This window comes from Melanostigma gelatinosum, assembly GCF_949748355.1.
Source record: "Melanostigma gelatinosum genome assembly, chromosome: 16".
Lineage (NCBI taxonomy): Eukaryota > Metazoa > Chordata > Actinopteri > Perciformes > Zoarcidae > Melanostigma > Melanostigma gelatinosum.
The window spans coordinates 6787382-6814762 of NC_136649.1; the positions used below are offsets into that span (position 1 = coordinate 6787382).

The window sequence follows — 27381 nt, forward strand, 5'->3', positions numbered from 1 at the left end:
TAAACATCTGTGCAGATTTAAGCAGGAACATCTTCCTGTTAACGTGTCAAGTGCACAATAATTCCACCTATAACAAACTGGATTATTAACAGATGTGTTGCTTGAGGAAAGCTTTTGCTACAACAGTGATGGGCGACTGTGGCTCAGCGGTAGAGCAGGTCGTCATTCAGTCAGAGGATCGGTGGTTCGATCCCTGGCTCCACTAATCCATGTCAATGTGTCCTTGGGCAAGACACTTAACCCTTAACTTAAGTTTCTCCCATAGATGTGCCTACTGGGTATGAATGTTGAGGTCAAAACTATTTGAAATGCAAATGATACTATATTTTACCATATCTGACCTGGTGATCCGAGGTGTGATCGGGTGTGATATGAATGAGAACCGGTGGCCAAATGCAGAAGACAGGGTTGACGAGTACTGTTGCAATCTATATCTATCCTATTTACGTGTGAAAAGTGAAGAGGTATAGTTTAGTATCGCATTACTGGAAGCACGCAACCAGAAATGGAAAACTGGAAGTTTCTTTTTGTGCACATGGAATTACTCTGCATGCATGTCAAAAACAATAAAGCCTATGTCAGCATATTGCATCATTTTTGCCCGACTGTTCTGGTCGAAGAGCTGAACCTGAGATGTATGTGAAGTATATTGATTCAAATTTGAAAAAATGTATTGGAAAAACATGCAGAGGAGATAGGAATATTTTCTAGGCCTGAAACATGTCTTCATTTCATGCGCCATATGACGCTAATACCTCCAACAACAATGTAGGGCAGGAAGAGCTGAAAAGCATTGCGTGAGAGAGGGACATCTGGAATACACTCCTAAGTCTGCTGCCCTCACCACCTGGCCCCGGGTAAGCAGAGCATGTTGGATGAATGGATGGAGGGAGCTTGTGTTCAGCCTGGGACGCTGAATGCTGTTCGACACTGTACCACTCACTGCTGCTCATTCTGCTTGCTGCTTTGAGCTCAGGGCAATAACTGAATGAGATTCAGATGAAAATATCAACATTCCCACCACCTCCTTTCTTCTCTCATATGGACTGTGTTCAGACTGTGTTTTGTCCTTTAACAAATACCTTTTCCCTCTCTTTTGATAAGCCTGTCCTCTTCTTTCTGACATACACGATTCCTTTTGGGACATAAAGACAATATATAAAGCAGTTTCAGCAGCAAACATTCTCCTTTATTTCTCTTCTTTGACATGTTAGAAAAATGAACATTGTCCTAAGCAGCAATGAAAAAAGCGCAGTGAATGACATACAAACACAGAGTTGTCTCTATCAGTTACCCGAGACATAAGTCAGTTAGCAGATTGGCAGTTAAAACAGATGCAATAGTTCTGTGTAATGTTGACCAGGTGCAGTTCACTATCCAACCAGAGACTGAGTCAGGGACTCTTTCGTCAAAGGTTTTCATTAGAACACCTTTGTCACTGCGACAAGAACAAACCATCTGTGTTTCCTACGGGGCTCTAATGCCATCATTCCAGCATGATGATGATGATGATGATGACACCCATCTCAACCACACTAACCTACTGACTTTCAACATGTTCTGACATGTTAAGAAATATATTATATTTCATGGTTTCATGTCATTAAAATCCTAAAATTAGAACTTGAGCTGTAATGTTCAGTTGTATGACATATAACACACTTGAATGTCAATGTAATCTATATTGAATCGATTGTATCAAACATGACAAGCAGAGGCCTGGTATTCTCTCTCTATGTCAACCCACTTCTGGATCAGGTCTAATTACCCCCAAGTGACTCTCGGACCTCTGTTTTTGGAAAATTTGTAAAAGTCCTTGAAAACCCTGACATCCCGTAGAAACTCCCCACATAATGAATGCATGCATTCATTCTAAATGCCAACAGTAACTGCTATCTGGCAGTGGCATTGCTGACTTTGCCATTATCATGTTAGCGATATAAAGCCAGATACTAATGATCCTACTGCGTGTAACAGGAATACAACTGTGATGCTGATGATATTGTTTAGGGAATATTGATTTGTCGTGAATACAAACCATCTTCCCTGCCCAGGGGAATATGGAATTGGGCTTTTTCAGCCCTGAGTAATGTCTTCAGGTATTCTCAAAAACAGCAAGTCAGGGCAAGACCCAGGGCAAAAGTACATCAGAGTAGCTCTAGTGGGGCTTTGATGACGCTGTCGGTATCGTGACTACACCATGAAGCACCCTGCAGCTTTATGGGAGAGTGGCAAAGAGAAAGCAGCTCACATTACAGTAGTGTAGTCTGACGAGACCAAAACAGAGACTTCTGTCGGTTCGCCAAAAAGCTCTGTTTTGATTTTGACATGAGATTATTTCTATCTATCTGTTGTGTTAAAAGCCGCATTATATCTACTTTGATTCAACGGTGTAAACACAAACACTTCCAAGGGGTTAAAGACACTATGAAGCAAAAAGAAAAAGGTGTCAAATGGAGAACAATGTACATAATGAAAGAACATTTATCCAAAGAGAAAGGAGGGTAGATAAACATTACACATGCAATTAAGTTCTTGACATCTTGCATAAAAACATGACCTCAGTGAAAAGAAAACGGAATGTTAAATCCTCCACAGAACAATTACAGCATCGCTTTAGATGTATTATTTTATAAAACTTTTTTAAAAAATGGGAACTTTTTAAGTTTTTCAATGAAAATCACGTAAGATGTGATTTTAGCAGCAGAAGTGGGCATAAATACAGATGAAGCTCACACACTGTTGCTTCCAATCAATGTGCTGCCTTGTTACAACAAAGTCTCACAGCACTGCGTGAAATAGCCACAAAATGCAATCGACTGGTTCAAAGTAGACGGACGTGAACTGATCTTTTTTTTTTTCGTGTTGCTCGGAACATCACGTTCCAAAACAAAAACTAGCTTCAGGCAACAAACCCGCTTCCTTAAGTTTAGGAAAAACATCATGGTTGGGCTTAACATAGCAATGTACAGTTAGGTTTAGGCAACAAACCCACAACAACACTTTGGAACATGTGGTATTAAACAACGGTCTTGTGGTTGAAAGTCCTGTTTGTTGGACCCATCCACCTCCACACCAGCCCACCATAAGTGGTCTTTGGCGATATTGGATGCTATGTCACTAGCTCTGACCGTTGCTTTGTCACGTGGATGCGTTTCCAACACAAAATACGATCCTAATCGACTTTCCATTGACATTGTTTTTGTCCCGAGTGACACGGGAAAAAAAACGACACCAATAGATTGCATTTGGTGACTATGTGACAAATGGACTGAGTTAGTCTGGGTCTTTACATATGACCATCCCAGTCTGAATGGACTGGTGTGTGGAAAATTGGCCTGATTTCAAAAAAGGTACAGAAGTTGCTCCTCAATTCAGGAACTTAATTCATTACATCTTTCTGGAAGATGATGTCACCATGATACACCTTTTGATCATGACTTTTACGCTTACACAAAACTGATCTATTGTTTCCTTAATGAAATATGGGACATGTCCTTCTCTGTGCTTGTCCTTGATAAGCGTTTACCGTAGCTCTGTTCCAGCCACTGCTGCACATCCTTCAGATTGTAAAAAAAAGGCCCCTTACCACCCAGGTAGGTAATCTTTCTCTGTTTTACTATACACACCCGTTCATTGGACACACCATAAGCCACATTAGCATTGTTGTCCATGCAGTCTGCCACCAGCTGGCACTGCGGTGGTAAGGAAAAGTGCTCAATGAGTTTGCGTGCCGCTCCCAACCTCTCTTCCAGGTTCTGGTGTTTCGGGATATCGAAGGAGCAAGAGCCCATAGGAGGTGCCAACCAGCCATCAGACGGGTGAGCCTCATCTATGTACACTAACAGGAAATCAGCTACATCACTGAAGCCCTCCACCAACTCACGGAAAGCTGGCAGATGGCTGATGAAGGGGGGTCAAGTGGCTGAGCCAAAGTTGACCACCAGAGGGCGGTCTGATGACTCAAAATCCAGGAGGCGACACTCCTCTTTATTTGCGATCATGGCACCAGGTGGCACATTCGTCATATTACTGAGATTGCTGCTCCATCGAGGGCTGTCAGGCACCTTCACCACTTTAGAGTTGGGTGCCTCGAGGCCAAGCTTCACCTAAGGTGATAATAAATAGGGATTACATCTTACTCACACACTGCACACATCAAGGAGATTTAAGGTGGGCTTTGCCTTTATCTTTTAACAGACTAATTTTTGTATTTTATATATGAATTATATTGAATTAAATGTGTACAGCCCAAAATCACAAAATTTGCCTCAGAGGACTTTACAATCTTTACAGCATTAAACATCCTCTGTACTTGGACAACACAGTCAACCAATATGATAGAAATGTAACATATAATCACAGTAGTAATCGTGATAGTAGCAGTAATAGAAAAACGATGACAAGTTATGGCAGCCGCAGTGGATATAATCGAATAATAATGACAACAAAAACAGTAATAGTAATAGTAATGTGACTTATAATAATAATAGTCACACAATAGTCCTCACACCTCACACCTGTGAGGAATAACAGCTGTTTGTGTTGTTCTTGCTATTCTGCTGTTATTGCCAAACTGCAGCATGATGCTGGGACTTTGATGAGGTTGCTAAACTCCATAAACTAGCCATCAAGGTTTTTAGTTGTCCTCCCCAAACGGGTGCAAATGACAGCCTGATGAGGACGTCCGATCAGGGACACCTGAATGGGTGTGTAGGGGCTTCACCACATTATTGAGCATTCAATAATCCCCACAGATAAAAAAAAAAGTGTTCACTTTGGAAGTGTGAATTTCCTTAAATATTTTACTGACAGTTTGACATTGCTTTAACTTAAGTACATAATATATATATTATATATATTATAGTATAATCCAGTAAGGACATTTCAAATTAAACTGCAATAGGAATACAATGGTGCGATCTGCACTTACTTAATTTGATGGACTTTGACTTGACAGAGTGAATTTGACGTCATTTTAGAATAACTGTTTAGTGTAACTGCGTGACATGCTTAAAAGGTCAGAAATATTGAGAGCGGAATCAAGGAAATGCTACTTCTATTGAGTCGAATCAAATACTGATGATGCGAAATGCTCACAAACTATAGATTTCAGATCGTTTATCATCACTGATGAACCCAACAGAGAAAACTGTAGAGATCAGCACAATGCCTGCACACCTCCCAGCAGAACTCCGCATTCCAATTCAATTCACTTTTATTGCTCCAAATATTAACACAAGTTATCTCGTGGCACATGTCCTATACAGCAGGTGTAGACCGTGCTCTTTATAATAAGGACGTACACTTGTGGAAGGCGGACAATACAAGGCTCACTCATACATGATCTACATGTGCTGCTCTTTAACCTGTTTTTGTTGTTGTTTATTCAGTCTGAAGATTATCTGAAAGATTATATGGAAGATTACCATAACGGAGCCTGTTTATGAGCCGCAGCTATATTTCACACTCGTTCAGCCGTCCATCAACTGAGACAGACAAATATGGAAATAAATGAGACCAACGATGGTAGGCTGCATTAAAACACAGCTCGGCCTTTAGGTGATCCCAGAGAGCAGGAAGGGTCTCTCTCTCTCTCTCATCCTCTGACTAAAAGGTAATATACATTATTATTATGATTATAGACACTTTGCGATGCATGCGTGAAGACAAGATGTCATCCGGCACATTGCCGAAGAATGCCGATTAATAAGAGGATCACGAAGCTGTGATCCTCTTATTAGACGGATGGGAACTGATGTCAACAGTTCGAGTTGGAGTTTAGTGGATTGATTAAAAGCAGCGATCCCCATGAATTCAACACGTTTACCTGTTTATAGGCGTCGAGAAGGAAGCCGTTCCAGATCGAGCGCAGCCCAGCTGAGGTCAACATACGGCGCCACTCTCCGGAACCGGCGGACCTGCAGCAGCTGAGCGACACGGCGCGCTTCACGAGGACCACGGAGTCGTACAGGGCAAGGAAGAGACAGTTTGAAAAGAAACCAGGTAGTATCTGAAGCGTCACGAGCAGATCCTCACTCGCCATTCCCATTTTGCCTTTCTGCACTTACGACCGCAGCAGAAGTGCTTCAGACTGCCTTCATTACGCGCAGCGCGGCACCGCAGGTCTCAGTCGGACCCTCATAGTTGCTGCTCTGCCCCTTGGACTGCTCCACACTTTGTGCAGAAATGAGGGAGGTGTACCAGGTGTATCCTGCAATGCACGTGTTCTGTGGCGTGCGCACCACCCGAAGCTGCTGCGGCTGCTGGACCACTCTTCCGAATAGGACGCACATTATACTTATTATTAAGATTCTTACGTCACTATGTCCCCTCCTCCCTCTCCTCCCCCCGACTGAACACAGTAACTGAGCAAAGCTGCAGGCCATCTTTTCTTCTTTTCTTTCATATTCCGTGTGTAGGCCTCGATGAGGTTTTTGTATTTTTACTAACCCTGTGGAAAAAGATAATAACGCTCATACCACGTAGACCACAATCTTTCCCTGACCTTTGCCTTTTAGTGGCCTTTTAGGAGCTATAAACTATAACCAGGAGCCGGATGTGGGACAGAAACCCATCTACATTGTCAAAGTCCTGCACACAAACTTCTCAGACAACAAAAAACGTTGCATGTGAACATAATCCACACAGTAATTCATCTTCTTTCAAAGCAAATTAGGAAAAACACTTGCAATATATAAAAGTATATGGAATGAGCCTTTGCATGTTTTAGGAGTATTGTTTTCCACCTTTTGTCTAAAATGATGCATCAGTATCTCCAAATAAAACCCAGTCTTATATTCCTTCTCATGTTGATAACAGTTTGCTTCCTTGATACTGAAAAACAAGGATATTTCACAGCAGACACCTGGTTATTCATAAACCTTATCCTATTACTGACTCATGTCATATTCCTATTATCTTAATAAGGACTGAAGATCAGTTCTTTCACTTTGCACTTGTTCCATTTGAAACTTCGGTATTGTTCTTTGCCCCGAGCTGATTCCATTCCACTTTAAAAATACCATGTGGGGTATTTGACTGTGGGTCGTGCTGTAAAGCAATGTTTGACAGGTGGGTCACCATGTGGTTTGTATAGTATGGTGTGCTCTATCAATAGGTGCACAGGGATGCAGATTCACGCCTCAAGCATGGGTGTGATATGATATACATCAACATTTAGAAGTGGTAATGTGCTGTGCAGAAGGGATGTGTCACTACTGCATGAGAAACCTGACTTGTTGATGTGCTTTCTGCCACTAACTTGAATTATACTGTTTCTAAAAATGATAGAATTGTTATTCTATTTTCTTTTTCTGTGTTACCGCTTGGAGTATTTCCTTTAACATGATTAATCCTATTACCGATACCATTGATGCACAGTACTGATTTTGTCTCTTCCCCGGAGTCCTTGTGCTTCCTCTCCTCACAGGTTTCCATGGAGCATGGTTTCATCTGGACCCTGGTCCTTCCTCCTACCATGGCCCTGCTGACTCAAACTGCTAATATCACTTTTATTATTACTCACATTACTATTTCATATTACCGATACCGTTAATGCACATTATTGACCTGCTTCTTCACCAGAGTCTCTGTGCTTTCTCGCCTCACAGGTTCCTGTGTATCCGGGTTTACCTGGACCAGGTGTTGCCTCCTGTCGTGGTTGTGTCATACATTAAATGTGTTGTAATTACATTGATTGTGTTGTAATTCTGTTGCACTTCTGTCCATCCTGGGAGAGGGATCCCTCCTCTATTGCTCTCCCACAGGTTTCTTCCTCTTTCCTCCCCGTTAAAGGGTTTTTTTGGGGAGTTTTTCCTGTTCTGATGTGAGGGTTCCGGGACAAGAGGATGTCAAATGTGTACATATTGTAAAGCCCTCTGAGGCTAATTTGTAATTTATGATTTTGGGCTGTACAAAAATAAATTTTATTGAAAAATTGAATTGACACAAACAATGACAATGCTCGTAAGGTTGATGTATAATGACACACAACACATTTTATAGTCCTAGACTGGCTGAATGGTTTTTTTCTGACCGCTCAGCCTGTTCCCCAGCCTGCCGCCTCCAGCCAGCTCGTCTCCAGTCAACTCCTCGGACTGCTTGAAACCAACCTTCACCCCCGCCTGCCAGCAGCCAGCCTCCACTCCGTTTCATAGGCCTTGGGTTCTTATGTCTGCCGCTGCCTAGGCCTGAGCCTGACTCATGCCTGGCCCTAGGAGGTCCTCGAAGCTTTCAGTTTATCTAGCCACCTGTGTCTGGCCGACACCAGCTCCGTCTGCATTCTCAACTATTTTGATGTGAGAGAGTTGTTGTTGGTTGATGCCAGTAAGGATGGAGTTACAGTGGTCATAAAAGCATCATTACTTTTTTTTTTACCTTCCCTGTGTTTCATCTACGTAGCAACGGAAAGTCTAATATGTGTAGAAATGTTCTTACTTCGCACACAAAATAAGTGCCCATGCAAAATGACCACACGTTTCCTGACCGATTTTGTTCTTATGTGTATATTGTACCATGTGACTCAGAATCATTCTGAATAGACAGCGCATGCCTCCATTTCTCTATGAAAGTGAATGCTTTTTGCCGAGAGGTTTATCATGGAGAAAGCGGTGAGTTGGTTGTGAAAGAGAAGCATGGCTTAAGAAATTGAGACAATAATGTCCGGGGTGGAAGGCACACTTCTTTGTCAAACTGTTTCAATGGGAGTAACGATGAAAGGGCTTGGGCTGCAATAGGCGGTGAATGTTGTGTCCCCTGAGATAAGGACTGTGGCTCAAGTAAAAAAAGAATTGGTTGGATAATAAAGTTTACATGGAAAAAAAGAACAACAGATCAGAGAAAAAGAGGGAAACAGAGGAGGAGGACAATGACCACCTGATCTGACAGCCACAGATGAGAGACTCACTGCAATTATTGGACAAACATCCATAAGAGGGACAGATGAGGTTGAAAGTGAGGATATCCAGCAAGGACTTTCATCAAGAGGTATTTCTTTCCCCTTATTGTTTTAGGGCTGTACCGAATAGTTCAAATCATTCCTAACATTAGAATGCTGCACAGCTTCTCTTTTTGTTTCGTTTGCGTGACTATTCATTCTGTTAATTCTATATTTCTGCACAGTTAAATCGATCAGGTTCTATTTATTTGGCACCTTTCAAACTAATCAAATGCAATTCAAAGTGCTTTACAAAGGATTGTCAAGACAAAACATGTAGAGAGGGTTAAGAGACTAATTCACACCAAATTAAATTAAGAAAAATAAATTAAATAAATAAATACTATAATTCTAAATAAATTGATGATGGTAAAAAGTAAAAAAAGTACAATTAATTAAGAAATAATATATGTATACATACCAAAATTATAGCATAAAAACATATTTAAGAATAAACAATCAAAACCATAAAATAATGAAACGACATAGAAGCCAGACTGAATAGATGGGTTTTCAGTTTCTGTTTGAAGATTTTCAGCTACTTTCCGATCCTCTGGAAGGCTGTTCCAAGGGCTTGCAGCGTAACAGCTAAAAGCAGTGCACCAAATGTTATTTTCTGCTTTGTGGAACAGCAAAAATATAGGAACCAAAGGATCTAAGGGGTCTTACTGGTTCATAAACTAAAAGTATTTCTGAGAGGTAATCTGGTGCAAGGCCATGTACTGCCTTATAAAGTCATAAAATGACTTCAATCAACACGAAAACGAACAGGTATTTGGAATTTGGTCCCCGTTCGTCACCTCCCTGGCTTCCAGCTTCACCCTGCTCGCACTCCTGCCTACAATCAGCGATCAGCACACTGATCACCAATCATCTCATCAGTTGTGCTCTGCTATCCCATGTCAACCTTTCCCTTCATCAACATTTCTCCCTGGACTCCCACTCTCTTCATTACTTTCCTTTCTTTTCCACCTCTCTGTCTGCACTTTGATGTATTGCCTCATTGAGATTAAAATATTTCAGAGTATCCATAAAATCAGTGACTTAAGTCTGAGATACCAGCATACATAAACTAAAAACGTTGTCATACTTTGATATAAAATGAGATGACTCAGCAAACTCTTGGATAAAAACACTGTTTGGTCTGTAGATTGTCACAATTGTCAATGAATCTCTGGAGTTTAGCATAAAACAAAGATGTTTGAGTTATGTAAATGTAAATGTTAACTGTATAATTTATTACAATCTTCAAATACATCCATGAAGTTTGACATCAGATTCAGAATAACACTGAGTGAGATTGAGACGAAGAAAACCAGGCCAAGCCGAACCTCAACGAAGATGACAGAGCAAGCCGGACAGACTGAGTGAGGGATAGAACACACAAAATCCAACATGGTCGTCTACCTGTTGGGTAAAAACTAATTTGAAGACGATTGGATTTCAGCCAATCACTGAGCTGATACTGGACTTTTGAAACTTCCGAACGAACAAGAGACATTGTTTTACAGAACAAGAATCAGATCACTCGGAGCCTCTGGGCAGATAACTAGCTTGGCTGGACTGTGAGGAGGAATTCATTTGATCTCTGCTCCTAGGGACATATTCTACCGATAGTGGAATTCAGTTTGTAACTGTCTTAGCTTCTGTTAATTATTAAACACCTTTTTTGATTATAACTCGAACCCGCTCATTTTTTAGTACGACTCTGCTGACAGAAGATAGCAGCAGAGTGAGACGTGCGGCCTTGCATTCCTCTGAGAAGTTTTCACCTCAACACTTGGCACTAGGACTTGGTCAGGCACACACTGAAAATTCTTCATGGGGCGCCCTGCGGGCCCACCACATGCGGCGTTAGGCATTAGGGTCGGGTGCAATGTGAGCCGGGCCTCGGTCCCCGCCTTTGCCTGCCGAACCCATGTCATTGCAGACTGGCTCTAAGGACATGGAATGTAAGAGGCGGAGCGATATCTGATGTCGCTCCGCTTCCACGCATAGCACTGCTTCTGGAACCAAATTCCAGTTTACTTGTAGAAGGTTTAAACTGAAGGCCGAGTTACTGAATTTGTTGTGCACTGTGAGAGAAACCAGAGAAGTTATGACACCGCCATTAAGTCAGAGAGAGATACCTTCACCTAATGATAGCCTGGACCAAAAACAGCACCTTGTTAAATCTTTGCCTATTTTTAAAATACAAAAATGTGTTTGTGTAATATGATATAACCATCCTTAAATTTGTGATTATTGTCAAGAGATTTTATTTGATTCGACAAAATATGTTCAAAATGTGTGGTGGAGGGGGTCATAGACCCTGTTTGATGATCTGACAAACTCAATTGGAAGTATACTGACCCCTTAACCATGCAGCAAGGGCCTTAGCAGCAATGGCTGCCAAAGTGGGGATCAGCATTTAATTCACAGAACCTGGTAACATAGTTTTTTTTTAAAGCACAAACAAACAAATAGGCATACCCTTCCAGCATTACCTGTATCCTAGGTAAAGCTGAGTTTATACTTCAGTGTACTTTGATACCACCATTGCAGACGCAATCTACATAACCAGGCCCTGTCCTGCGTAATTCATATTCTCCACAGTAACTGTTAGAATTTTTCACAAGATTTCATTGGCATACAGGTCAGGTGATGCCGGTCCTTTTCTACAGCTGCCAGTCTTGGATGAAGCTCGACTTGGCAGACCTGGCGTCTGCACTTCTTGTTCCCATGAAGTCAAATGTTACAACCTGATTTGCCCTTGCGGTCATTGCTCTTGTGTGATTAGAGGTTTTCTTTAGTTAGTTATATTTCGATTATTGTTTATACATCAATGGTTATAGTGCAGACAGGAACTGCGACTCGCAAAGGAATAATGAGTTTTCTTTGTGGACACATCGACATGGACTGAAGGTCGACCCGCTCTACATCTGAGCCACAGCCACCCAACATGTAAGGTGTTATTCGTGTAACCCTCTCAAAATAGTCAATAACCAGAAGGACTATATATTCTTTTTCCGGTTTTGAGGATTTTTTAAATGGTGTACACTGCAACCCATTTTGTCATCTTGAGACCAAGCCAGGCTTAATTGTTAACATTGTTCCATTAACTAACTTTAGGATTAGGCAATTCTGAGAACCTACTGTAATGTATTATATCTGCCAAAACACATATCACCATGTTCTACCCAAGAATCTTTGCCAGAAGTATTTACGAAATACAATACCGGATGACTTTCCGATTTGACGGTGGAAAGACATGAAATCCTGCCTATAGCATGTTTTTAAATTCACCACGTATATCAACGATGACAATCCTTTTACTCTGTGCCAGCTTTCTTTTCCAGGTATCGCCAAACTTCTCAGTATGACATATATTCTGTGAATGGATGAACTGGAATGTTCCACAGCATACCAATGTCAGATGTGTACTCAGCAAACAGCCCGTATCAGTCTAAAAGCAGACATTGTCTGAGATTGCTGATAGATCAGGCACCATAACCATGACGACTGGCACTGTGTGCCAACATCTTAACTAAATTTGACATTGTGCGCCACAAGGTCAGGTGTTGTGAAAACGTGCCCTTTGTGACATGAAGCAAAGGGTTTATTGAATATAATGTTGTAATATTGAGAAAACACAAAGCCAATGCTTCATGTGTAGAGCCTAAAACTCAAAGTTGTTACTCATTAAAGTTGAATTCGTGTTGATTAGCTAGCTACAGCAACAGACAGCTGGACACCTCACGCAGCTTGTTTAAGCACATATCAGAGGACTGTGGTGTGACATCAATAACCTTTTAACTATTGTTACCTCCGACCTGGATTTAAGTACAAATGCATCAGTCTCAATGATGGGATCTGGGAAACAATATTTTCATATTTTCTAGCACCTCAAGATTTTAAGTTCATAATCATTCGCTGACTCCTGCTCGTGTCCAAGTGGGCTACAAGTGACTGGTCTTCTTTCACAAGGGCCAGATGCAGGATGTGTTGACAGAGTGCGATTATGCAATGTTAGATGAGGTTATCCTTGAACACGGAGATGTGTTGCTTCAACTCTATGGCCATTTTTGCGGTTGTAATAACACCCACCTATGAACTATGATTCAGGTGCAGTGGTAAATGAGCAATAGTTGAACCCAATTTAACATTTTCAAAATGAACTTGAGTTTGAACCTTGCGGGACAATTTTTTCAACAGAAATTCACTGTATTGTGTTGGTATTCTGATGGCAGAGGGGAAAACAACACTATGTGGGAAAAGACCAGTGTGTATATGGGACATTGCGCTTGGAAGAAAAGCAATCAATAAGTGTGACACAGTGCGCTGGGCTCTATTACCAACCCTCAGCTGGGCAAATATGTAACAAAGCGTAAGTCTGTGCAGTTGGCATAATCTTATACAATGTTACGAAAGAGCTGGGTTGGATTGAAAGAGTTCATCCACAGTCTATCTGACTCTATCTGATGTGTGTTTGGTTACAGTTTGACCTTGTTGGTGATTTGACACTATTGTTGAACAACAATGTATCAGCAGTGTTACTTGAGTGGGTTACCTCCAACACGCCCAGATAGGTGAAAGCATTTCAATGATATTAAAGGGAAACTATGTCATTTGTAAATGTGGTGAGTCCACCCTCAGAGGAAAAGCTGAGGCGAAGCAGAACAAAGCAACGGTGAGAAGGAGAGCGCGTCGGCGGGATAGGGCCACCATTCCCCGGGCCACCTCCATTTCTCTTAGCATCGCTGTATAGATTTAAACAATTCTCAAAGAGCCCATTCCTCTCCTGGCTCATCATGATGTCTCATTGAATCCAGTCCCATCTCAATCCTGTCCGTTTATCGAAGCGATAAACTTGCTGCCATATGGAGAAGTGGGTGGAGCGCCATCACACTCATCTCTAATCCAGACTCTGTTTCAGGATGAATCTTTGTTTTTTCAATAAATGCTCATTTATCAATAAGTCGTTTCATGCCTGCTTTTCCTGAATAAAATCCCAACAGTCAATTCACCAGAAGAGTGTCGCTTTTGGCAAACGCTATCCTGGCTCTACGGAAAGGAGTCCGTGATAATCCCTCAATGTGTTTCCTCCTCGTCTCAACTATAGTCAGAGTTATACCTAAGCAAGTGACTATAATAGTCACAGCAGTGGCGGGCCGTGCATTTTATACCTGGGCCTTCTGTGCTGTCCTACTACAGTTGAACAGCTACGGTGGCGCGAATGACGCGATGTTTGGTGTGAACACGGCATTACATAGAGAAATAGGGGCTGAATCTGATTGGATAAAAGCTCTCCTTGAAACAAGCAGTGCTGGAAGCAGAGCAACAGAGGAAGACAGGAGCTGTGCAATGAGAAAATAAGCTAATGGGGGAAAAACTTACAATATATGTAGTGTATTTGTGAAAAATGATTAAATTATATAACAGCTATAACTTTGATTCTGTTTAGGCCAGCAGAGAAGGCTTAGCTGGCCCTGACGGCCCACCACTGGGTCACAGTATTTATGAAGGATGAATGCCATCAAGTATTTTGTCATGAAAAAACTATCACGTGCCTCAGGGTCATTATGCAAGTCGGTGTCTGGGAGAAAATTCTCCGTTGTACTCGATAGTGTAATATCACCTATCATGGAATGTAACGTCATCAAATGTGTGACTTTCCTGACAGCCTACCATGTAAATCATGGAGCACTTTGGCTTAGCATCTGATTTCATTACAGTTGTTTGTGTATTTCTGTCATAGTACAGTTCTGCAGCTAATATGAGAGCGAAAGCCAGTCTTAGAGCCCCCTTTGTTTGTAATGACTGGGGAAAGTAAGGGCTCTATATGCCCTGTTGGAGCTCACAGGAAACTACATCAACTGCTGCTGGTGATGAAACATAAAACATCTTATAAAACAAGGACACTCTTCACTACTGCAGCGGCCGGTTAATAAATAAAATATATATACATTCTATTTAGGACTACGGAAAAGTTATTTGGTATTGATATTTGGTACTTGACATTCATGATAAAACATGATGATATAGCATGTGCACACGTGGAGACACAAAGACAAACACACTTGGATGGTAAGCATTATGCTGGCACAGAGGGCATGAGTCAGGGGCAAAGTCTTGTTTTCACCCTGCTCCTCCCCTTCAGACGAGGGTTTAGCGGAGGTCATTCTAACCAGCCTAGACACACACACACACACAGACTCTGAATGGCTGCCAGCACAATGGCTCACAGTGGAAAGCAAGGCAACCGATGACCTCGTCTGCAGTGAAACGTTGTTGTGGCCACATCTATGAGGAAATCCTCTAATTTAAGACTTCTCAGTCCCTCACTTGGCATGTTTATTTGAAAATGGAAATGTCCAAAGATATTTGATCATATGATTCATATAAATAACATCAATTTGAGGGAGTTATTACTTTGACATGCATATTTAATTAAATGATTGATCTTAATCTGATTTGGAGAAAAGGAAAAAAAACGTGACCATTTTCGACGGAGACATTTTTATTGTTTTGTTGTTCATGTTCTGCTCCTCAATCTTTTGTCTGAGTGATAGAGGCTGATTTGAATGCAAAGAACACGTAACTTGTGTAGTTGAAAAAAATCCAACCACAGTGGAAAGGGGCAGGATTTGAAGGTAAAGTGAGTAAATGTATATTATTTGGGAAGATTTCATCAAACAAGTAGACCTCCCTCCCCTGGTGCCCCCATGTTTGAAAAAAGGCTTCTCGAGTGCTGTCTTGGATGCTATATGGCAGCTAAAACATGACAAAGTGCAAGACAAGATGGGGTCATTTTCTCACATTAGAATTCCGAAAATGCAATAGTAGATAGATGGATAGATGGATGGATAGATAGATGAATTTATTTTTACCTAGAGAGAAATTAAAACATCATAGTAGCCAGAATGTATAGTTCCATTTGGGGAAAAAAACATTATTTTCTGGAGAAATAAGTTTAAGCCATACGGTGAGCCCATGTAGTATAACAATGAATTAGACTGGGTTCAGTTTGATTTTATTGAACAAAGGTCATGTTGCATTAAATTAAGTTACATTACGGCCTGGCTCCAAAACAAACAAAGCCAATTCACTGTAAGAAAACTCCACGTACAAGCTTGATTTGAAATCGATTGTTGTCCAATTACGGCCATGGTTGCCAGTAGGTAGCGCTGTGACTATGAGTTCATATTGACATGCAGAAGTCTTCAAGCCATGACTCTCTTCAAGCATGTCAAGTTTGGGAGAGTTTTGTCAAAGTTACAACAGCTTGATGTATGATGGTGAACCATGTAAAATGGCCGCCACACCACGTCCACGCCGTTCCATGACACATCAAGCTTTTCATTTTAATTAAGTTTTAATCACGAAGGTCTTTACATTGTACTGCCCAAATTTGAAGTTGATCTGATAAGTTCCCAAGGAGGAGTTTGTTAAAGTACAGCACCTAATGTTTAGGAGGAGATATGCAGGAGGTTTACACTGAACTTACATAACTGAGTATTACTCACTATTTGTTTTACTCTGAAGAATGATTTTAAAGACATGTTGGAATTTAGATTTGTTCAAGCAATTGCTCTACTTATAGAAGGACGAGCGAGGCCGTAATCTGTTCCTGGGCTCCTGACTGATATCAGAAGTGAATCCGGATCATGTTCTGCTAACAGGAGGCGTTTCAGGGCCTCAGAAACCGCTGCGTGCTTTGTTGCACGTTGTGAAGTGAAAATCTCTTAAATCCACTTCTGTGGATCTTCTGGATTTTACTTCAATTAAAGACTAAAAGGGTCTTCAGTTGGTGAAAAGATGGTAAACCCTTTCTAACAGTACAGGCTGAACTAAAGAATGCTCAGTAGTTCTGCTGAAAACAAGACTGTTTTTCTTAGCTCCTGTAGAGAGAAAGTTCTGCTCAAAATCAACTTCAGCCAGACATGTGTTTCAGCACTGTGACCATTTCTAGAGATATTTATTTTCAAGCATACAAAGAATCCAATTTCATTAAGATTTCATGTCCTTTTCATTTTTGTGAATAATGTAACAGACTATAAATAGAGATGTTTAAAAGCATCCGTTACTTCTTTTGTCCTCTTGCTGGCAAACACACAGCTATTTGTTCTGCCTTCAATTAGTCCAATTACCCATATTACAAACTGTGCTACAGTCTCTCTTAGGATGAAACAACACTGCCATCTGGTGGAGTGTCACACCTACTGTAGCAAACTGTGCCAAATATCCGGATGTGCTTTCATACGAGTGTGATGCACTCCCTTGTTCTCCGCTGGCTGGTCCCCTGGTCTGTCTTTGCTTTGGTTTTCGACCTGTATCAAGAATTTGACCCAAAGACGATATCCTCCTTGTATTGGGTTTTCATTGCCTTCATTTTTCAACCTTATCTTTTGGCCTTTATTGGATAGGATAAGGCAAGAAAGTCACCCGGACTCTATTCACATCGAGGACTACAATTGAAAGTCTTCAACTTTCTTGTGTTGTCCTGGGTATTTTTATAGGAGTGTGTGACGTCATCCGCTCTGTCTTGTAATGCCAAATGAAGTAGTCTGAGTCCCACTGTGACACAAACTGAGGAGGCTGATATCATCAGAGAACCAGGGTGAGGAGAGGCAAGGGCCACACATTGGCAGGCTGCTGGTTGGTCAAGCCTGGCTCCAGCTCCTGAGGTCTGCCGCTCAGCATGTCAATGACCATCACAACACAGAGGACACAGTCTTTGAACAAACACAGCCTGCTCAGAATAAAAGGGCTGCCATTTAGTTGGTCTTGGTATTTACACCACAACCTGCAGTTATGAACGTTTTAAGGCTTATTTGTTTTGATTGTATAGGTAGACTTCTATTATCGTGCAATATTAAGAATTAAAAAAATAAAACTTTTCAACATCCATTCTGTTCAGTCATCCATTTACAGCAACGATGCAACAGGCCACAATGTGCCCGTATGGAGCTGACTGTGGGTAGTTGTTTGGAGACAGGAGGAAGAAGTGGAGAAAAAAAGAGAAATAATTCTGTAGTGAATTCAGTTAAGATATATCTACTAGAGTGCTGGATCAAATCCTATGTCCGGCAGCGTTGCAGTTTATAATATGCAGTATGAAAATGTTTGTGTTGCGGCAAAATGACGAGAAGACACGGCGAACTGAAGTTGCAACACAACGGGAAGTGTTTTAATAAGCACAAGTCAACGTACTTGTGCTTATTATTATTAAAAAGGCTCCTGTGGACAGGTGTTGTAAATTAGCATTTCGCTACAAACACTTAACACAGTGCATCTGGGCTTTGTGCATAAATGTATGTTACAATTATAATGCTACTGTGATGTCCATATCAAATAAAATAAACCTAACAGAACAAGTTCAACAAATCCAATGTATTACTCTTATAGTCAAAATTCACCCCCCTTATGTCACTTTCCACTAATCAAACCAGTCGGTTGAACCGCAAAAAAAGCACATCAGGTCTCTTCACTATGTCATGCTCTCCCGACTTCGCTTGGTTCAAGATAACCTTTTGGCAGAACACAAGATTCGTGTACGGGAAATGTTAAACTGTTTACTTATGAAACCAAATGTGTTCAGGTCAATCCTAAATGATATGATTTTCTTCAACACTGTGAACTTGAATTTACTCAATATATATCGTCTTTTATGCAAGACCTGTGCGATGTAATTAATAGATTAGTATTAAAAACATTCATAGTTACTGATTATATACTATCCATAGATAGATTTGTATATTTTAAGTTTAAATTCAATATTTTAATCCGGGATGTTTTTTTGCTTCCCTTGAAGGGTAATTGTGAAAGATGAACATGTTTATTTTGTCCTCGTTTCAATACACTGGACAGAGTTTTAATGAAACTGCTTTCAGATGTCGACTTATGTCAGACTGTTTGGTCCAAGTGTGGGTGGAAGCCAGTACAGACTAGAAAGCTTTTTATTAAAATGATTTACTTAAATCATGACATCATAATACATCCATACATCCAGTCAGTGGGCATTGAACATTCATGAGGAAATATAACATTCAGACACTAGATGTCAAATGGATTACTGTAACAAATCACTGAGAAAGAAAAGACTTTCAAATGCCAACCTTCATGTTAAACACAGAAGGAAAAGCCCACCCTTAGATATGGTTACAGAGTTAGAAGCATCCCAGCTGTAGGTTCACGCTTTGATGGAAAGATTGCCCTTGTTGGTGCTCCCAGTTGTCTGAACCTGGCAATATTATGGCACAAAGTTATGTGGGCTGTTTGGTGTGCTCTTAATGGGAATGAGAAAATTCTCCACCAAGAGTAGATTGGAAATACCAGTTTTTAACGTTTACATTTGGGGTGGATTTTTAAGACAAACGGTTCAGTTGCTGATTAGTAGTCAACCATTTAGACTTCAATAACGTAGTCTGAGTTGCCACAGATCACCCCAGCATCTTCATAATGGGCACAGTTATGTGTCCCCACGTTGGCATGTTTGCAGTCCAGCAGGCTGGACTCTGTTCCTTCACACTGAACATCATCCAGAAGAATCTGCAGATTCGTCCCCTCTCCGAACTCTGAGTTCTTGGCTGCTTTCAGAGCGTACCTGAAGCCCAGCTGCCGGCAAACCACCGCAGCATTCTTGGTGGTCCATAGGTCGTCACACACGGTGCCCCAGTGCCCGTTAACGTAGATCTCCACCCGTCCACGGTCGCTGCGGCCCTGTTCATCCCCAACCAGCCTCACAACTCCGTTCTGGAGCTCGGGTGTACTCCCCGTTCTGGAATTGCCCTTCCTGCCTCTGCCTTTCCGCCTCGAATGTCTTGGTAATTTGGTGGTAGTTGTGGTTGGTAACGGGGTGGTCAGTTTTGGTCCTCTTAGACGATCAATGAGCTCTTCTAGCCAGTCGAAGGACTCTGTGGGTTGTGGCTCAGGCTGGATTTTGTTTGGTGGCTCAAGGCCAATTAATCCTAATGGAGAATAATGACAAAAGAAGACCAATGTGAATATAAACTATGAATTACCCATGAATGTCACAGATTGAATTTGTTCTGTAACTAGTCAGTAGTGAGGTAGTGGACTTACTTTCCTGGGGAACAAACTTGATGAGGTTACTTTTCACTCTGACAGGAAGAGGGTCATAGTGACATTGTCTCGGTGGAGCACGTCTGAAAACGAGTCACAAAACCGAATTAAATATTGTTGCACATAAGAGAAGACAGAATGCAAGCAGGCGGACACATAAAAAACATGTTCCAGTCTTTTAATATGTAGCAGCTCTGGTCACAACAATAGCGAGGAACAGTTAAATGAGCTGAATGGCTGGGATACAATTTAGGAATACAACCATGTACTGCTGAGAGAAATGCAGAGAGAGCCCTGAGCTGTCCAAAGCAGAGAAGGGAGATTTAGGATACCAAAATAGAGACATCTCCACATTCAGCAAAGGAAATCACTGATCTAAACTTACATTCAGATCAAGTATGATCATGATACTGCACATCCCTCAGGCTCACAGAGAAGAATGACATGCCTGTACTTGTAATAAGGAACAGATGTGTGTCTTACGCATCTGTTTCAAAGAACTGTACCTACTCTCTACGCGGTGAGCACTTACTGTACATGACAAATGACACAAGTTTCCTTGGTGTTATGGTGGTGGAGTAAAAAAAAGCAAAGTAATGATTATGTTACTCACTGTATACAACCCTGTATCTGCCGCCACTTGGACCTTTCCATGTCACCCCTAGCAGTGACAGTAATGGACTGAACCATCTTGTCTCTGGTCTGTATGAGCATTATTGATCGGACACATCCACAGTGTTGAACTGACTGAGTGGTGTACGCTTGCAAGAAACTATACCAATACACATGTTCTGCTGACACTGAAATAAACCTGAAATAGACCTGGACGGTGAACAGTCACTTCTTCATCACCTGCACCTTCTAACAGCAAGCAGCAATACCTAGCTGCAGAGTTCCTATTGCTCACCTGGAGGGGTCCACTACTTTATAAATGACTCCTGAAGGTGATGTAGCACTCGCTAATCCAGTTGACATGAAGTACAGCTCGCCTGATGGAACAAAACAAAACAATACATTAAGATGACATTACACAGGAAGACAAATTACAGCTCGCGCAAAACTCAAGATGCATTCGGAGTTTGAGGGTGTGCATGTGTTCATGCATTACCAGCTTCATCCTCTGCAAAGGAGATGATGTACTGGTGGTAGTTGTTGATGAGTCCAGGAAAGGCACAGGTTAGGCCCAGCCCCATACATATCTCATTGTATATCCAGCTGCCTGTGGTTCTGTCCTCCCGCAGACTCATCAAACGCCTGGAAAAGGAATCAAATTGCAGTGATGATACAGAGAATGTGAACATATATGAAGAAAATGGATCCTGGAGGATGTCAAACAGAACCTGAGCCACATGACCAGTGACCAGAAGTATTCAGATCCTATGCTTACTTACAGTAAGTAAAAGTGTCAATACCACAGTGTGAAAACACTTCATTATAAAAGTACTGCATTCAAAGTAAAGTAAAAGTATTCAGTATACAGAGTAGCCTCTTTCAGAGTGTTTTCATATAAAACATACTGGTTGATTATCACCTATGCTTTGACATGTAAGCAGCATTTTAGCCACTTTGTATAACGATCATATTGTGTTTTATACTTCAGAAAAGGCAATTCTTTACACAAATGTTTTCTGTTTATAAAGAACTCCACCAGAAGGCAATGAAGTGCTATTTTACTCACAACTAGTTCACAGACTTCATGTATATTCTTATGTCCTCAAATGCAGGCGTAGCAGGCATTTAATTAACAAACACCTACAGCAGTTATCTTCAGGTTTATGTCTGACATCCCGTAACAACAGAAGCTTCTGAGTTTGGTGTTATTTTTAAGAAAATATACTATTCACCAGATTCAACCTTACCCGCTCATGAAGTCTCCAAATATGTACATGCCATTCATGTTGGGGTATTCACAGCCTCGGTACACATAGCCACCAGTCACTGACTTGCCCATCTTGTGAGGGTACGCATAAATAGGGAGGACATCATCTGTGAAAAATCCCAAGGGTCATTAATGGTGTTGTTGAGTTTCTGCTTCATCACTTTTAGCCATTTCTTTACAATGAAGCTTTACTTAAACATGTGTGAAAGTAGATTTTAAAAGGTGAATATAAATATATTCTTAATAAATAAGTCCATATGATTATACATCCAACTGACGGGACATTGTCTCTCCTCTTCATGGATGTCAGGATGGCAACTAGAAGAAGCTGAGCCAAGGTCTGTGGGTTACTTAGAGAGAGCGAGGCAGAGGGCAGTGTGTGTTCTGCTGCAGGGCGTAGTTGTTGAGTTGTGTGAGTGGCCTATTGTTAATGACATCAGCCTTAGTGATGTGTGTGCAAAGTGTGTACTTGCATCCATGAAATTTGGTATATTATGTGTTGAGTGAGGTGGGGGGAGCGCTCAGTTTGGGGGCATTACCATAACCGGTATTTTGTACACTGGTTATGGTCATTGATTGTCTAACGGTCCACTGTGTGACAACAGACGTCCTTTACTTTGTCGCAGCAACATAAAGTTGGTCAGCTTTTCCTTCAAACAAGGAGGGGTGACTGTAGTTTGTGCAGAGAGCTGGCATGGTCTTTGTTGTAATAATAATATGGTAAAGTCTTGGCCCTTCATTCCAACACAATTGGAGACACTGCTGTCTGCAGTGAAAGGAGTAAGAAGCAGGAAACCATTTGACTGCCCAGAGCATGCCTACCTAGCGAGCTGTTGGCACACAGCTTCTTGTCGTAGCAAGAGAAGCCCTCCTTGGCTCTCCATCCATAGTTTCGACCTCTCTCAATGATGTCAATCTCTTCAAACTTGTTCTGGCCCACATCCCCGCAGAAGATGCGTCCTTTGCCCTCTTTGGTCCAAGGGGCACCCCGATCCACAGAACACCTCCACATATTGCGGACACCGTAAGCATAAATCTCAGGTCGTGCCCCCTGCTCCTGTATGAAGGGGTTATCTGGAGGAATTCTGTACAACGGGCCTTTCTCATTGTCATTCACATCGATGCGGAGAACTTTACCCAACAGAGCTGACCTAAAGTAGACGTGGTGATATGGAAAATGTAATTTTATCTCAAATGCAAAGAAACATACAATTACGTTTAAAAAACTAAACTGACTTTCTATATTTTGACTAAAATATGGATCAGACCGTATCCCTATAAAAAGGTACTTTGCCCGATATCCTTGGTTGCTTGAGATTGTTTGAGGTGTCTAGTTTTATAAACTTTTGTGGACATCTTACTTGTTCTGGGCATTCCCATATTTGCCGAAGGGATCTCCTGCCATTCCACCATCCCCTGTGAAAACATACAAGTAGCCATCATCTGCAAATAGAAGTTGCCCTCCATTGTGGTTGGATGCTGGTTCATCAATCTCCAGAATAACCCTGGAAGAAAAGTGGACATGAAAAATAAGACAAGACAAAGAGCTGGTATTGGACCATTGCTGTTTGCTGGCCTGGATCAGTCCATACCTACCGCTCAGACGCATGATCCACCACATTCATGTCATTGGCTGACACATGGAACTCACTGATCCTGATCCTCTCATCAAAACCCACCTCTACTGAGTAATACACATAGAGCTTCCCATTGAATTTGTACTTTGGGTGAAAGGTGAGTCCCAGAAAGCCTCTCTCGTCACCTTCCCATGATGACGTTAACACCGCCTTGGTAATGTTCAAAAATGGTCTCTCCAGCTTGGACCGATCAGGAAGGTACGTCCACACCAAGCCTACCTGTTCTGCCACAAAGAACCGATGCGTGCCATCGTTGGCGTGCACCATGGCGAGCGGGTTCCGCAGCCCGTTCGCAACTTCTTCCAGGCACAGCTGCAGACAGCCGTCAGAGTCCGACTGAACCCGGCCCAGATTCTGGGTGAGCTTCTGGCTGCTGAGGAGGTTAGGGTAGCAGTAGTCCACATCGTCAAGCTTCAGGTGCTGGCAGAGACGTGTCTGGTCTTCTTTGACTTCGGCTGTGTGTGGGTCGTCAGACAGGAAAGGGATTGTGGAGCGGCATTTCATCCAAAACTGGGAGCAGTAGTCAGGACAGAGGCCAGGAATGGTCCTGACTGGGGTGCTTGGGTCCTCAGCATCAAAGAGGTGAGCTGCATATGGAGAGCATTCCTGAGCAGATGAAGAAGAGAGGTGAGGCAATACAGAGGAAGACTGAGTATGATGTGTATTAAGTAGAGATTTTATTAAACCTGCATTAACTGTCTTTTGGCCCATTTCATGACCTACCGAGTTGAAACTGTGTAGCACACGATGGTCTGATTACACATCGAGCAAGATCTACATTTGTATTCATTTGAAGTCATGTTTCTGTCCACCTGATGAATATCAAATTGATTTCAGCTCTTTTTTTAAAATCAACTCCTGATACACTATGTTCACCAGCTAGTCACTAACTGTCTGCTGTTCGGTGATGGGCAGGTAGTGTACAGTGGGTTTGTCAGAGCTTTTCTCGGGCAGCTGCTGCTGAAACAGGGTTGACGGAAGCAGTGAGACTGAATTAACATATTCAAGTCACAAGTCAGAAAACCAAAAGAATGAGATCAAGGATCCTGAAACGCTCCATAGAATTGAGGGGAACCGTGGTGTCAGGTGAAAATTATTTGTGGGTTCATCATCACAACCGAGCCCTTTCACCTTACACAAAGTAATTTGATAGTTAGTGAGCTTAAACATATTGCTTGTAGTAGCTTTAATGAAATATAATTATTCTAAAATTGAATCCTTCATTGTGGCCTTAGTAGGCAAATTGATTGATTATCCAGAGTTTTTAAAATATTGCTAAGGAAGGGACAATAATAATTTCAACAATATAACAGTAAAAAATAATACAAGTCATTATAGCCTGAATAGGAAACGTTGGTATTGTCATCAATAAGGTAACCGTCAACAAACACAAGAGACTCCTCCTATGTCACTTTTAAGTGCATGTATGCATGTCATATGATAAGCATGCATGCCATCATGGTGGAAGTTGCAAAAAGCGATGTTGTTTGTCACCCTAAAAAGACAAAATATAATTTGTTGTTTTTAGGTATTGTTTTGAATACATTTGTCATCCTGACATTACACAGAATACTGAGGTAAGGTTATTTTAATATGTTGGTGTCAATTTGCCTGCAGATACATGTAGTAATTAAGGCACATTTCTGACAAACCCTTCTGTGAAACTCCTTTACATATGAAGGAGAAGTTCCCTTTTTCCTAAGTGTACTAAGTGTATGCTACGCAAAAGCATCATCAAGACAAATAGATATTAGTGATGTGACGAGCAATTTCCAGTTGATTGGTCTTTGCCCCGATGAAGGAACGACCACAAATAAAAACATCCTAAATCTTCCTCAGTAATGTACAGAGAGAGTGACATGGGAGAGAGCCCATAGTGGCAGCCTGTTGTGAGATCAGATGATGCCAGAAATAAAGGGAATGTGTAATACTGGGTACATCTGCCTGATAATAAATTGCAGGACCAGTTGCATAATCAACAGCTCAGAGGTCTCAGAGCGTTAAACCCTTCTCTCTGTCTCTGCATCTCATGTGTGTGACTGCTGTCGGAGTTTACAGAGAGATCAGTCATGATGACCTTTACCTTCATTCAGCTCTTCAGTTAACGACATGAAAAGAGGACGCCTGAACATATTCTACATTTACTGTAAGATCATATCATTCCGTTGAACTGGTTAGTGAGCATATGCCTTCTTCTGCTTAATACTAGTCAGTGTTTTAAGCTGTTTGGTCAGACTAATGGCGCGTGATGGAGACGTTTGTTTGGACGACCTTTGTCCATGCATGCCTACCTGGCAGAGCAGCTCCAGCACGAACCCAGCACAGTTGGCATATCCATTATAATCAAAACGATTCATAATCTGGTAGTACTTTGCCTTCAGATCCTGGTCCCTCTGATAATCACAGCAGCCAAACTCCTTGTACATTACGCAAAACTCGAGCTCCCTTAGCGATCGGAAGGGCGGCTTAAAGTCCAAACACTGCGGGTGTAACATTACAGGTGCGACGCACACTGCCAAAACACACCAAATGCCAATCGGCGAGACCCACGGTCGACCCGGGACTTTGCCGTAACACCGCTGCATTCTGGCGTGCGTTGGCTGGAGCTCATGGAAGGTGAAGTTGTGCCGAAGCGACTTCCTATGTGCACTTTGCTCTGCCTCAGTCATCCGCGTTATGTGGCCCTCTGACGTGGTGAACCCGGGCTGTGTGTGTGCGTGTCCTGGCTGCAGCGTCGGGAGCCGCACTGAACCCGTCCGCTGTCCCGGAACGTAGCGCACTGAAAGGGGAGGAAGCCGACGGCGGAGGCTGCTCACCAGCTGCAGAACGACTACTAACAACAACGACAACAACAACAACAACAACAACAACAACAACATCACCAGCATAGTTATAGTAATAGTGACGTCATAATCTACAAGAACATCGCCACCACCAACTCTTATAACCCCAGTATTATATTATGTGTATTGTTTTCATTGAGTCCAGTCGTCTTAATCACAGCTAGAGCACACATTGTGCATTGTGGGACAGTGGGTTCTTCTGTCGTTTTTCGTCTTGAGTTGTTATCTTTTGCAACATATTATTGTTGAATAATCATGCATGTCAGCTCGTGCCGCCCAGCAGAGGGCGGCCTTACCCAGTGTGAATCACTTCCCTCCTGGACCGTCGCCATAACGGTTATATAAATGATGGTAATACTGGAAATAATGCCGAGGCTACTGAAAGACTGCACACAACACTATTGTTCACATCCAGGTCATGGAAGGTTGAAAATATTAATTATTTTATTGAAGCGGGACACTCTTCAGGCAAAGGCCTATATTCAACCTCTCATTCAGGGGTCTTCAACGTTTTTCAGGCCAAGGACCCCCAAACTGATAGAGAGATGGAGCAGGGACCCCCGACTATATATATTGTGTTTTATATTAAACTGGGCCTAGTACCGTGTATAAACATACCTCTTTATTGTGCATTCAATACTAAGCTATTCAAATAATAAACAGGTTCATATATTCATGTTTTTATTTTAAACATGTGCAAGGTACAGCGAGTAGGGAGTGCCACTGCTCTGTTTCTGTATGACCTACAGGTTTTCTGACACTTTTGATGCATATAGTCAGAGTGGTTCAGAAGCTACAGCCATTTTAGTGAGATCAATTCGTTAAACTAATGGTGTTAATATTTGAATGGGCCACGGGACACTTTGTACTTGAAAAGTTGGGCCCAGAGGTCAAAAGGTTAAGAACCCCTGGTCTAGGGGACGCCACTTGCGCACAAAGCATGGATTTGTCCCCGCAGGCTCCAATATTACTGACGCAAGCAGATATATTCTGCTCGCAGTGATGTGAAAGCGCTTGCCA

General features: G+C 41.9%; 2 protein-coding genes across 2 annotated transcripts; both read right to left on the minus strand.

Annotated features, from left to right (window-relative positions):
* Nucleotides 1–1181: 1181 nt before the first annotated feature.
* Nucleotides 1182–6434, minus strand: dio2 (iodothyronine deiodinase 2). The gene is made up of 2 exons (XM_079286489.1): nt 5831–6434; nt 1182–4109 (listed from the first exon to the last, which is right to left on the minus strand). The coding sequence occupies exons 1-2, from the start codon at nt 6050–6052 to the stop codon at nt 3465–3467; spliced, it is 867 nt and encodes a 288-aa protein (XP_079142615.1). The 5' UTR covers nt 6053–6434; the 3' UTR covers nt 1182–3464.
* A 12426-nt stretch (nt 6435–18860) lies between these two features.
* hhipl1 (HHIP-like 1) lies at nt 18861–26187 on the minus strand (the record flags this gene model as incomplete). The annotated part of the gene is made up of 9 exons (XM_079286266.1): nt 18861–19887; nt 20003–20085; nt 20910–20991; nt 21111–21256; nt 21862–21988; nt 22704–23032; nt 23243–23386; nt 23478–24124; nt 25810–26187. 9 exons carry the CDS (start codon nt 26185–26187, stop codon nt 19325–19327), a joined length of 2499 nt encoding a protein of 832 aa, XP_079142392.1. The 3' UTR covers nt 18861–19324.
* Between the last annotated feature and the right edge of the window lie 1194 nt (nt 26188–27381).